Raw genomic sequence first — 12,371 nt, 5'->3', positions numbered from 1 at the left:
CTTCACGAAAACTCTTCTCACACTGTGAGCAGAAAAACTGCTTCTGTCCTGTGTGAACACGCTGGTGTTGTTTAACACATTCTTCTCTGGAAGAGGAAAAAAAAAAAGAATAACTGAAATTGGATATTTAAAATAAATTGCCTGTTTCATTATATTTCATTAGAAATGAATACTTTTTCATATTTGGGAAAGAATTGGGAAAACCAATACCGCAGCATCACAGACAATGAAAATAATATAGAAATAAAAAGCAGCAGCAGGAATCGGGACACTTGAAACATGGGTTACAAAATAATGTGGAAAATGGTTTCCCCATTTTCCCAGTTTAGATCATTGACTGTCTCCCTCATTTTTTGCCCTTTGAACATCTTATTATTATTATTATTATTATTATTATTATTATTATTATTATTATTATTATTATTATTATTAGAATCGCCCAAGTAAAGAGTAGTCTGTGTTTAAGTACATGCATCTCTGCTACATAGCTGCTACCACATGCTATAGTGCTCATGAATATAATCCAGACACAAAAACCAACACAAAACCACAACTAAAAACACCATACCACAGTTAATAAAACTACCAAAACTGAACGAGGCAGTAGCTTGCATTAAAAAACAAAACAAAACAAAACAAAAAAAAACACCTTTTCTTAGTTAGTCAGATTTCTATGCTTGTGTGTTATAGAGCCAGGAGCTGGGTCAGACAGCATTAGCGCCAAAGATAAAGCATGAAGCATAAAGCAGAGGCAAGACACAAATTGGAAGTGAGTGTCTTGATCCAAGCATGTTCAAGGCTCAGTTCTTTCCAGGCGACTTTACTAAGACTACAGAGTATCGTCTCCGAATACACCCGAGGACGAAGATACAGGATAACTCAACAACTGGGCAGTCATTAACCATCTATTAGCATTTCATCATCAGAATCTGAGGAGCGGGAGGTGGACCCTTAATCTATTGACGACATGTAAACGATTCTCTGACTGGAGCACAGTTGCGGAGAATAACAACAAAATACACTATTATCACAACAGAGAAGGAATAAAATGCCCCCAATAATAAAAGACCTGGAATGACTTAATTCTAGAATACATAACAAGAGAGTACATAATAAATCATTTAACTGTTTAACAATACATGTCAGGTTGAAGCGTGGTACCTTACTTATGGGGCTTGGGCGCCAGACAGTTCAAATTAACAGTCACTTATAACTTATAATTTGGACTTCACTCAGAAGAAAAAATAATCAGGAGGCTACTCAATTCTTACAAAATGAGATTATTATTTTTTTAATGCAATAAACGTAAGAAAATACAGATCATTTCAGTCATAGAAACCGAAATAATGAAAACCAAAACATTCCCATACGTGGGATTAATAGACGAACCCATTCATAAAAGAAAATTTTCACACACAAAAGGCAGGAAAAAAAAAAATTAACCCCAAAATAATTCTTAACCAAAACAAAAAAGCACGTGTAATGGACAGCGCTCTTGTCCAATGAAATGTCCTAATGCTGAGTCACCGTTCACAGTTCTTTTTGCAGCAATTTGTACAACTTTTAGTGGATTACTTTTACCAAAGAGTTAATAATCATTAAAAGTAATCAAATGTAGTTGTGCTGTTTGTACTCAGAAGTAGGAAAAATCTATTATTGTGAAGTTTGAATGAGTGAAAATATGATATATGAATCGGCTATATACCCCAATAAAACTGTTATCAAAATAAAAGTTTAATATAGTTAACTAATAATGGCGTTTTTGTTCTATACTCTTTATATTAGGTTTATCAAAATTGTTTATTCACACTGTCAGAGGTGTTCAGCCAGGAATTCTTCATTCTCAAAATGCCACGGTGGTTTAATACACTGGACCTTGGCCTCTTGCTGGTTTTTGGCAGGTAAATGCATGATTATGATATGCCTGGAACATTTCTAATGCTGTTTTTCTGTGCTTTTTATGTGAAATCAGTGCACACTTCCAGTGTTGAAGTATGCCAACCATCTATTATCATAAATGTTACAACTGATTTATATATATATATATATGCTTCATCTTCATCATCAGTTTTTTAAATAGGAAAAGTTGGACAAATGTATAATTTCTCTCCTGATGGGAGTGGCCTCTTCCAGGATGACAATGCCCCTATTGCCCTCACTGAATGGTTTGATGAGTTCACAGTCACCAGATCCCAACCCAGTTGAACACCTGTGGGAGATTTTGGACTGATGTGTTAGACAGTGTTCTCCGTCTACATCATCACAATCAAAGCACTTGGAAGAATGGTGTTCATCCCTCCAGTTGAGTTCAGAGACTTGGAGAATCAATGGAGCACTGAAGCTGTTCTAGCAGCATGTGGTGGCCCAACATTAGTAGTGTTAATAGTGTTAACAAAACACTACTTACTGATGTGAGACTTGCACTTGTACTTGAATTGGTTTACAAAGCTTTAAATGGCAGCTCAGGTTACTCCGACACCTTGATGTCTAGTAATTGGTAATGTGTTTAGACTTACAGAATTACTATGGAAAATAACCACAAGGAGACTAGTGAGCCACAAACTTACCAAGGCTGCTTTTCAACAATTTGTGTACATGACAGACAACAAATCTTTAAATCAAAGTGGAGGCCAGATGACTACTGCACTGAAGGAATACCTTGTCTTCCTGAATATACTACATTTACACCAGTTATGAGTCAGTTCTGAGATTTTGGCAGGTTTGCTTTGATACAGCTAAAATGCTGTCTTCCTTGTCTAAATGGCTGCAGTACAAGAAAGTGATCGTTTTCTGAAACTGAAAGACACTTGGAATTAATAATAAATAAATAAATAAATAAATTAAAATAAATAAATCAATTTATGGACACAGACTTTAAAAGTGCTAGAACAGGGATCTCATACTCAATTTACCTGGGGGCCGCTGGAGGTAGAGTATGGGTGAGGCTGGGCCGCATCAAGTATTCCACAAAAAAAGGATTTCAAGTATTCCAAAAACAGTACAACCGATCCAATCTTCTTAATCTTTAGTAATAACTATTCAGAACATGCAGAACATGAACGGTTCTTCAGAACATAGGTTTCTCTTACTTCCTCCTACTCCTTGCTGCCAGAGACTTGGCAGCGCTTCCTCTTACACAGCTGAGCCACATTTGGCTTGAGGGAGGAAGCAACTGAGACCCTCAGTATGGCTCGAAGATGCTCATCTGTAAGTCTGGACCTGAACTTTGATTTATTAAAGTTCGTAGTGGAGAAGAGCTTTTCGCACAGATAGGTGCTCCCAAAAAGGCACATGATTCGCTTGAACATCTTGGAAAGCTCAGGGAACGTGGGGGGCAATTCTCTCATAAATTGTCCAAGCTTGTCTGTTTTTCCACTCACCTCCTTGAACTTGGCTTTGAGTTCAGAACTGCACTGCAGGTCAATTAGCTCCAACTGAACCACAGGGGGGGGCATCTTCTACATCGAAGGAGAAGGGGTCAGCAAAAATTTGAAACGTGGCTCTGTGTGTCTTGAAGTCTGCAAACCTGTGATCAAATTCTTCCTGTAGCTTTAGAATGGTATCAGCATACTTCTCACCACTGAATGGTGTGCCTGAATCCATGAGCGCCTTGCACGCTGGGAAATGGCAGAGGTTTGTCTGAGAAAGCTGGGCTTTCCATAACACAAGTTTTGTAGAGAATGCTCTGACACTGTCATATGCAACACTGACAAGCTGGCCCTGGCCTTGTAACTTCTTGTTCAGTACATTCAGCTCCTGTGTGATGTCAACAAGAAAAGCTAAGTCCATTAGCCATTTGGGATCACTTAGTACAGGAACAGCCATCCCATCCTTATCCATGAAGGCTCTCACTTCTGCTCTCAACTCAAAAAACCTCTTCAAGACGTCCCCCCTGCTAAGCCAACGTACCTCGGTGAAGTAGAGCACATCCTCATATGCTGACTCTATTTCCTCCAAAAAGGTGCGGAACTGCCGGTGCTTTAAGCCCCTGGATCTGATATAGTTGATGCATTTCACAACGTCAGACATCACATTGTCAAACTTAAGGCATTTGCTGCAAAGGGCCTGCTGATGGACAATGCAGTGCAAAGCAATGGCCTCTTCCACACCCTCCTCTTCCAGTTTTCTTTGAACAAGTGCCACCAGTCCATTTCTCCTCCCCGTCATCGATGGCGCTCCGTCGGTTGTTATTCCAGCAAAACTCTTCCATAGTAAGCCGGCATCCACAATGGCATCACACAGCTGGTGGAATATCTCCTGACCGGTGGTCTGGCCATGCATTGGAATCATTGTGAGCAAATCCTCCATCACTTCAAAATTGTCACCAACACCACGGACATATATTGCGAGCTGCGCAGTGTCAGTGACGTCTGTGCTCTCATCAAGAGCGACTGAGTATGAATGGAAATGTCTAGCTTTCTCACGCAGTTGATCGTAAATGTTATCCGACAGGTCAGAAATGCGCTCTGCCACTGTGTTGGCTGAAAGGCTGATGTTGCTAAACTGACCTTTCTTTTCCAGACAGACTATACTTGCAGCCTGTAACATGCACTGTTTGATGAACTCGCCGTCTTTGAATGGCTTTCCTGCCTCAGCAATCATCTCACTCACCACGTAGCTAGCTTCGACTGCTGCATCACTCTCTTTGCTTGCTTTCTTGAAAAAATCTGGTTGCCTCAGTAGACATGTTTTCAGTTTGGCGACCCGGTCCTCTCGCTCATCTCCCTGGTATTTTGCATACTCCTCAGCATGTCTAGTTGAGTAATGACGTCTGATGTTATACTCCTTGTGCACTGCAAGTTTATCTGTGCATATTAGACACGTCGGAATGCCCCTGTGCTCTACAAAAAAATATTCCGTTTCCCACTTCTCCTGAAATTGTCTGTGCTCATCGCCAACCTTTCTCTTCATGGCAGGTTTTGAAAGAGACATGTTTGGGTGACAAAAAAAAAAAAACGTATTTGCACTGGGTAACACTCCCAAAACACGTTTCAAGTGACCAACGTTGATAATTCGTGTTGTTGTCACGAGCCTGAGCTATGGTAGCCCACAAGTGTTAAAAAATATAAAACGCCCAGGGCAATGACTCACGCAGGTGCATGTGAGAAAAAGTTAGTGGGGGCGGGCCGCACTAACAACAAGCTTTGATTTCAAGTAGGGGGCCACAAAATATCGTTCCGCGGGCCGCAATTGGCCCCCGGGCCGCGAGTCTGAGACCCCTGTGCTAGAACGTCAGTTGAGAAGAGAAATATTTCAGTTCATTCCACCAGGTGAAATGGTTTGACCAGGCAACAAAACAAATATAGACTGAGATAATGAAATGATTAAGTACAGAATCAAGTACAACACACTCCTCTTAAATGTGCTTTATTTATTAATGTGTGTAATCACGGTTTCATAAAGTAAATCTTTGCCCATCACTACATTTCCTTTTATAACAGTGAAGACCTGAACCCAAATTCTCTATTTAATCAGATCACTTTTCACTTGTAATACAACAAAATGTGGTTATTTAAAAAAAATTCATAATTATTTGCTACTATATTAACTATTTCAGTGCCCAGATTAAAAATGGTTAGATTTTTTAAATATCCTTTATCCCTTTAATTTGTGCTGTTGTGATTTGTGCAGCTTCACACACATCCGAGACATCGACCCTGCTTCTTATTATCCTCAGGAATCCATTGCCGCGACACAAGGCTTAATCCTCCAGTGAGATGATCAATACATTTGCCTCGAATTTCAGTGTGCTTTTGCTGAAAAAGAAGCAATTACTTTTTTTTAATTGAGTTTGTAATATAATCTCCAACACCACGTACAGAAGATGTTTTTAGTTTCCCTGTGGGGTGTATTACTATATTTGCTGCAGTATACTTACATTACTGACATCAATCTTCTTGGCACAGTCAACCAGTTCATTACCATCATTCGTCTTACACACAAGACAGTCAATCACGGGCTGTGTAAAATAAAAACGTTATGGCCTTTCGTTTAGGAAAGCTTTTATCGATGCTATAAAATATCCACGATTAGTGTTTCTATGGTTAAGACGTATGTTCGTATGGAACAGAATTTGTTTGTCGATGTCAAAAGGTTAACGACGTTAAACCGAAAGGTTATAGACCTTCTTGGCTTTATAAGATCAAGAATAAGGCCAATAAAGATATCATACACACCGTTTTTTCTTTTTGTTCATTACATTCATCTCGGTGCTCATATGCATCAGTTGAAGTCTTCTTGCATGTTGTGACTTTCAGAAGGACATTTACGTTCAGGATGCTCTCTCTAGTCTGTGAAAAATGGTATTGCGTAGCCACGTTAGCAAACACATATCTTTAAAATAATGATTTGAAGGCATGGTGGTAAACAGGAAATGGCCAATTATGTGTTGTAAACATTATTTACGACATTATATTTATTTGAACAGATCTTACTGACATTATTTGTGACTGTCGCCAAACATTTGCATTTTAACTGCCGATAGCATACATATTCAACATGGTCTGTCATGTTATTCCTTTCTTATCCGACATTATGGCAGTAGCTACCTCATAACCAAAGTCTAAACCAGTAAATACAAGCCAAATATGTCTGCCCCTGCGGCAGGTGTATAAGTAATTGTTTATACGGTATTTGAAGTGTTATGTGCATAAGTAAAGCAACTCCTCAAAATAGTGACAGAACTTACCACTGGAGTTGTGATGAGTGAATGAAAAGCAATATGATAACCCGTTCCAAAGTCTTGGTTTGCCTTTTTCAGCACTTTGTCAACGTGTTTTCTCACTAACACATTCAAGCTTCTGTAGTTATCAGATGTCTGGGCAGAAACCAGAAGAATCAGGGCTGCCAGCAGCAAAGCCTTTAGGGCACCGTCCATGTTGTTCAGGAAGACTGAGCTGTGTGTGTGTCACAGATCGTGTCTAATCTTGTATCTGCCCTGCTGCACTGTAACACACACACACACACACACACGCACGTCCCCTCCCCCACCCACGTCCCCTCCCCCACCCACCTTAAGCCGTACCTCATTACCTTTGCTAGCCTTATTATCTATTACTTACGATATTGTTAACTACGTTCACCTGTTCTACTCTTCACTCGGAAATTTGAAACACCTTTTCTGTTTAATTCATCCTCGACATAAGTACTATCTATATACCTTTATAATGGAATGCTCCTCACCCTAGTGTTCTGAGGTGGTTCTGACAACGGTACACATATGAGATCAAATACTGTCTGAACTAGGAGCTGGTATATGAGGCGGATTGAGAACGGTGTGTCAGACACCCTTCGTCTCTTATAGGTGTTATTCAATTCTATAGAACCATATGTATTGAGCACAACTTAAGAACCACTCAAACACGACTGGGAGCACCATTTAAAACAATACCTAAAACACAACCTAACACTTAACCACACAGTGCTCGGATAACATTTAAAACTAGTTTTAAATTTTAATTAATTTTAAGGAGGGTCACAGAATTGATCTGCCCCAAAAGTGGGGGCCTCCCCACCCTCACAGACCACACAAAACTACTGCAGAAACATCGCTTTAACAGGTGTTCTGCTTACCTTTTCCTAGGGTTGGCTGGTCTGGATGGCGGAGCTGTGTCCCCTCAATCGGGGTCCGGGGTACCCGTTGAACCCTCCAGGCTGGCTTGCCAAAACAGTGTCGGATAATTTGCTTCTCCAAAATACATTGGCCCTGCCAGCTCACAAATTCAAACTATAAAATTGATTAAAAGATCTACGTTACACTCAAGATGAATCAAACAGCCAAACTCACGGAGACTGGATTCAGATGAAGTAGGCTTATTATATATAATATATAATATATATACCAAGGTAGACAAGGTAGAGCGTTTATTGTCTAACCTCGCTCAGTGGAAGTGGACACTCGTTTCTTAGTGATGAAGAATAATAAACAAATGTGAACACGTGTCTGGTATATTTTACAGAAACTGCACATGAATACTGGGCATGTAGAAAAAGCTTACAGCCTTTTAAAAGGCTGCAAATAACATATATTTGATATTTAAAAAAAGGTTCATTCCACGTTATGGCATTAAATGCTGTCCAGCACCGAACACATGGGAAATCTTTTGGACTTTGGTTTGAGTAAACAAAAAACATGTTTGTGTTTCTGCCTGCTTCACTTTAAAAAACATACTCTGTCAAGATCTTGGCTCTTAATCAAGGTTAAAAAATAAAGTCAATGGTATAAAATAATTTGATCTCTGTCTTAGATAATGATGCATTCTTTCACAGGACACGCTTCTTTTCCTCAATCTTCTTTTCCTAGAACAAGATCATCCTTCATCTATAACCGTTTCTAAACAGAGATATCTGTATAGACATCACAAAATGTAATAAAGGTACACATTCACAATCAAACAAATGATAAAGGGGTTCGTGTTAAACCTCTGTTTTCATTCAGTACTACATAATGAATCGTGATATATCTGTGTAACCTATGATATAAGATGTAGGACCAGCTTCTGTAATTAAAGTGTTCGAAGTATAATAATAGCTCCAAGGCTTTAATCGACGACCTGGCTGCAAAAAAACTTCTTGTATAGTTGTGATATTCCTACTCTAGTTTAGAAAGATCGTGACTTCCTCAACGCTGAACTTTCAGTCTCAGAAATACAAGATACAATTGGCTCTGATGAGTACCCTAGTGAATTTTACAAAGAATTCAGTGATCTATTCTCACCTTATTTATTTAAAATGTATACTCATTCAAATACTGCTGGCATATTGCATCATAGCTTAAATGAGGCTACTTTTGAAGTACAGTATCACTTAAAAGGGTGAAGATCAAGAAGTAAGTAAGTAGATATAGGCCAATTTCACCTCTGACAAAATCATTTTGGCTAAAGTTTTCCCCATCAGGCTTAGATCTGTAACTGATAAACTTACTCACCCTGATCAGACGGGATTTATACAAAGAGGCACTCCGTTCCAAATCTTAGACGTCTTTTTAAAATAATCTACTCCCACACTACAGATGATTTGGTTATTGTTTCTCTTGATGCAGAGAAGGTTTTTGACCCATTAGAGTGGCCTTATTTGTACGCAGGTTTGAGAAAATGTGATATTGGTGATAGTTTTGAAAAGTGGCAAAAATTCTTTACCGTAAGCCCTGTGTGAGAATTCTTACGAATAAGATGCTCTCTTCACCATTTCACCTATATCGAGGTACCAGACAGGGTTGTGCTTTATCTCCCTTACTCTTTCCTTTGGCACTTAGCACAAGTTATTCGTTCTGATCCCAATATACATGGATATAGCAGAAAGAATACATGAAGTAAAATTTCCTTGTATGCTGACGATATCCTGTTGTATATTACTAAACCTCAGTTCACGATCACAAAACTCTTAGGAATGATCTCTCATTTTGGTACATTCTCTAGGTACAGGATCAACTGGTCTCAGAGCGAATTAATGCCTATAAAGGTTTGAGATCTTTCTGTTCTACGAAACTTCCCTTTTGAGAAGTCGTATTCCCGTTTGACTTTCAGTCATTATTCGAAGCTAACTTTCCCCTTTTAGTGGCCATATTGCAAAATAATTTTCAGTTTTGGAGATGCCTCCCTATTTCCCTGGTAGGAAGGGTTAATATAATTAAAATTACATTTCTTCCTCAAATTCTGTATCTTTTTGCGAACATCCCAATATTTTTGCCAATGATTTTTTTCAAGCAACTGGACTCAATCATTATTCCTTTTTTGTGGGATTATAAAGGCCATAGGTGAGTAAAGCTCACCTTTGTAAACCTAAAGCTGAAGGCGGATTGGCTCTACCTAATTCAATTCAGTTCAATTTTATTTGTATGGCTCTTTTAACAAGGGACATTGTCTCAAAGCAGCTTTACAGAAACGTATAAACACGGGATAGAGATTTTAAGTGTGTTTTATGAATTTATCCCTATTGAGCGAGACGGTGGAGACGGTGGTGAGGGAAAAACTCCCTGAGATGATATGAGGAAGAAACGTTGAGAGGAAGCAGACTCAGAAGGGAACCCGTGCTCATCTGGTTAACGACGGATAGTGTGAAAGTGAAAGAAAGTTCATTGTGGGTTTTATATGAAGTCTGTTTGTTGAACTAGTCCAGGGATTCCCAAACTTTTCCAGGGCAAGGCCCCCCAAATGTCATTAACATTTGACCGAGGCCCCCCTTTGCAAGATGTCTTTAAAACACATTAAAAATACAGACTTCTGAATATATCCCCCTTTTTTTTTATTAATAATTACATCTTACATCTTTACATTACATTACGTTAGGAATTGATTGTGTGTGTGTGTGTGTGTGTGTGTGTGTGTGTGTGTGTGTGTGTGTGTGGTTGTCTGAGAGTGAGAAAGAGAAAACATACTAGCGGGAGGGATGGGCTTGGTGGCTCCGACACAGTTTGTCAAGCCCGCCCAAATTGTTGAGGCCCCCTTGGTGCCCCCTGGCGGCCCTCACTTTGAAAACCACTGAACTAGTCCACTGTTCACTAAAGGAGACCTGAGTGTAAAACTGCATGTAGTAATTGCAGTCCCAAGGCCATCGCAGCAACCGTAGTCCCAGCAACCACAGTCCATGTGGAAATGAGATCCAAAACCATTTCCATGGTACTTCAAGTGGTACCATCCTCAGCGATCTCCAGGCTGCACTGCTTGGGGTCGTCCTCAGTGGCAGAATGTAGCCTCCAGTTGATGAGCGCTCCATCCAGAGGTAGCTATGTAACGAGGATTGTCAAATTGTTGGATTCCCTAATAAAAAAAGATTTTTTAAATAAAAATAAAATCTACAGTGACAATGGACCACACTTCTGTAACAAGGACATCGATGTCATTAGTGAACGGCTAGGAATAGAGACCTCAGAAATCACTGCATACCATCCTCAATCAGGCGCACTAGTGGAACGCACTAATGGCACTATAAAAGGGAAAATGAGAAAGACCATGAATCACACAAGTCTAAATTGGGTTCAGTGGTCTGCCTTTAGTTTTAACGTCTATTAGAGCCAATCAAAGGCTGACTAGGATTCTCTCCGTATGAACTGCTCCATGGTAGACCCTTCCCATTAAATACTGTTTTACAGGAACCCAAGGAGGGAGAAAACGTCCATGATGAGTTGGTAGAACATAGGCATCATTTTGTTAAACGACTGAAAGCTATTCCCTCCGGCTTACGAGACTAAGGTGAACCCCGGAGACCGGGTACTCGTCAAGACGTTCTGCAGAACGTGGAAAGATCCTAGGTGGGACGATGCTTCTGACAACCCCTTCAGTGACACGGATTGCAGAGAGAACATCCTGGGTACACAACACACATTACAAATTGTTCACACCACAAACTGCTGAACACACCACTTAATGTCCTGCTAAGACCTGTAACATGTGAAGGGGCATTAGCTCTGATTCCCTGAATCAGTAGGCTCATCGTCTGTAGTGTGGACCGTTCTGTCGCACGTCAATTCATTTCTTATCACCTAATTCCAGAGACAGACGAAGACGATTATGTTGCTCTCGCACCCAACACCGAAACGTCTAATCTTCCCATGCAAGATCTTTTAATGATGATAGTGTGGAAATGTCATAGGATATAATTCACTATTTTTAAAATCTTTCACTTATGAAGCCTTACTGTAAAACCAGTCTTTTGCAGCAGTAGGGCGGATGTTCCAAAAGACTCGTGTTTATCGTTTATTATGTTTCTAATCAATATATTATGAAATGATGATTATCGTGTTATCTTTAATGATAAAAGGAGGGAATGATGGAAAATGACGCTATGACGCTGTGCTTTTTAAGAAACTTAATGCTTTTCTTAAACTTTCTGTAACCCAGTGTTTAAACTGTCTGGAACTTTTAGTCTTTTTTTTTTTTTTTTTTTAGCAATTTCCTCATTTAAGAGAGCAACTCAGCAGAAAACAAATCTCTCTTTATATACATATATTTATTTATATCTGCTTTTCAGTGTTTTGCTCACTAGACAGACCACTTCTGTTTTCAGGACCAGCTCTTTGCACGCTAAGGGGTGGTTTTGCAACAAAATTAGACTTAAATGAGGAAATGCGCTCTTGTCACTTCATAGTCTGTACTGAAGGGACTTGGGACCAAGAGCTTTCGGCGTTAAGAGGATTTAATACTGACCGAGGTTATTCGACTCTTTCCTATACAAGATTACCCTCGACTAGATTATTAACGTAAAAATGATCCAACATGTGTTGCAGTCATCAGATTTGAAATGAGCGTATATTTTCAAAAAGAAATGAAATTCACATCAAAGTAAAACATCAAATAATGCATTAATAATGTGTTAATAATGTGTTTTCAGTGTAGTGCAGGGTGAATAGAATTTTCAAATGACCGTACACTGCC

The 12,371-nt window shown here is 39.4% G+C and overlaps 1 protein-coding gene across 1 annotated transcript; it reads right to left on the bottom strand.

The window, feature by feature from the left end:
• Positions 1 to 2,303: 2,303 nt before the first annotated feature.
• Positions 2,304 to 6,970, bottom strand: LOC128632995 (general transcription factor II-I repeat domain-containing protein 2). The gene is made up of 4 exons (XM_053681442.1): positions 6,689 to 6,970; positions 6,177 to 6,290; positions 5,879 to 5,959; positions 2,304 to 5,756 (listed from the first exon to the last, which is right to left on the bottom strand). Exon 4 carries the CDS (start codon positions 4,930 to 4,932, stop codon positions 3,421 to 3,423), a length of 1,512 nt encoding a protein of 503 aa, XP_053537417.1. The 5' UTR covers positions 4,933 to 5,756; positions 5,879 to 5,959; positions 6,177 to 6,290; positions 6,689 to 6,970; the 3' UTR covers positions 2,304 to 3,420.
• Between the last annotated feature and the right edge of the window lie 5,401 nt (positions 6,971 to 12,371).

The sequence above is a fragment of the Ictalurus punctatus genome, chromosome 7, assembly GCF_001660625.3.
Source record: "Ictalurus punctatus breed USDA103 chromosome 7, Coco_2.0, whole genome shotgun sequence".
Classification (NCBI taxonomy): Eukaryota; Metazoa; Chordata; class Actinopteri; order Siluriformes; family Ictaluridae; genus Ictalurus; species Ictalurus punctatus.
This window is presented reverse-complemented; position numbering and strand designations above follow the sequence as displayed.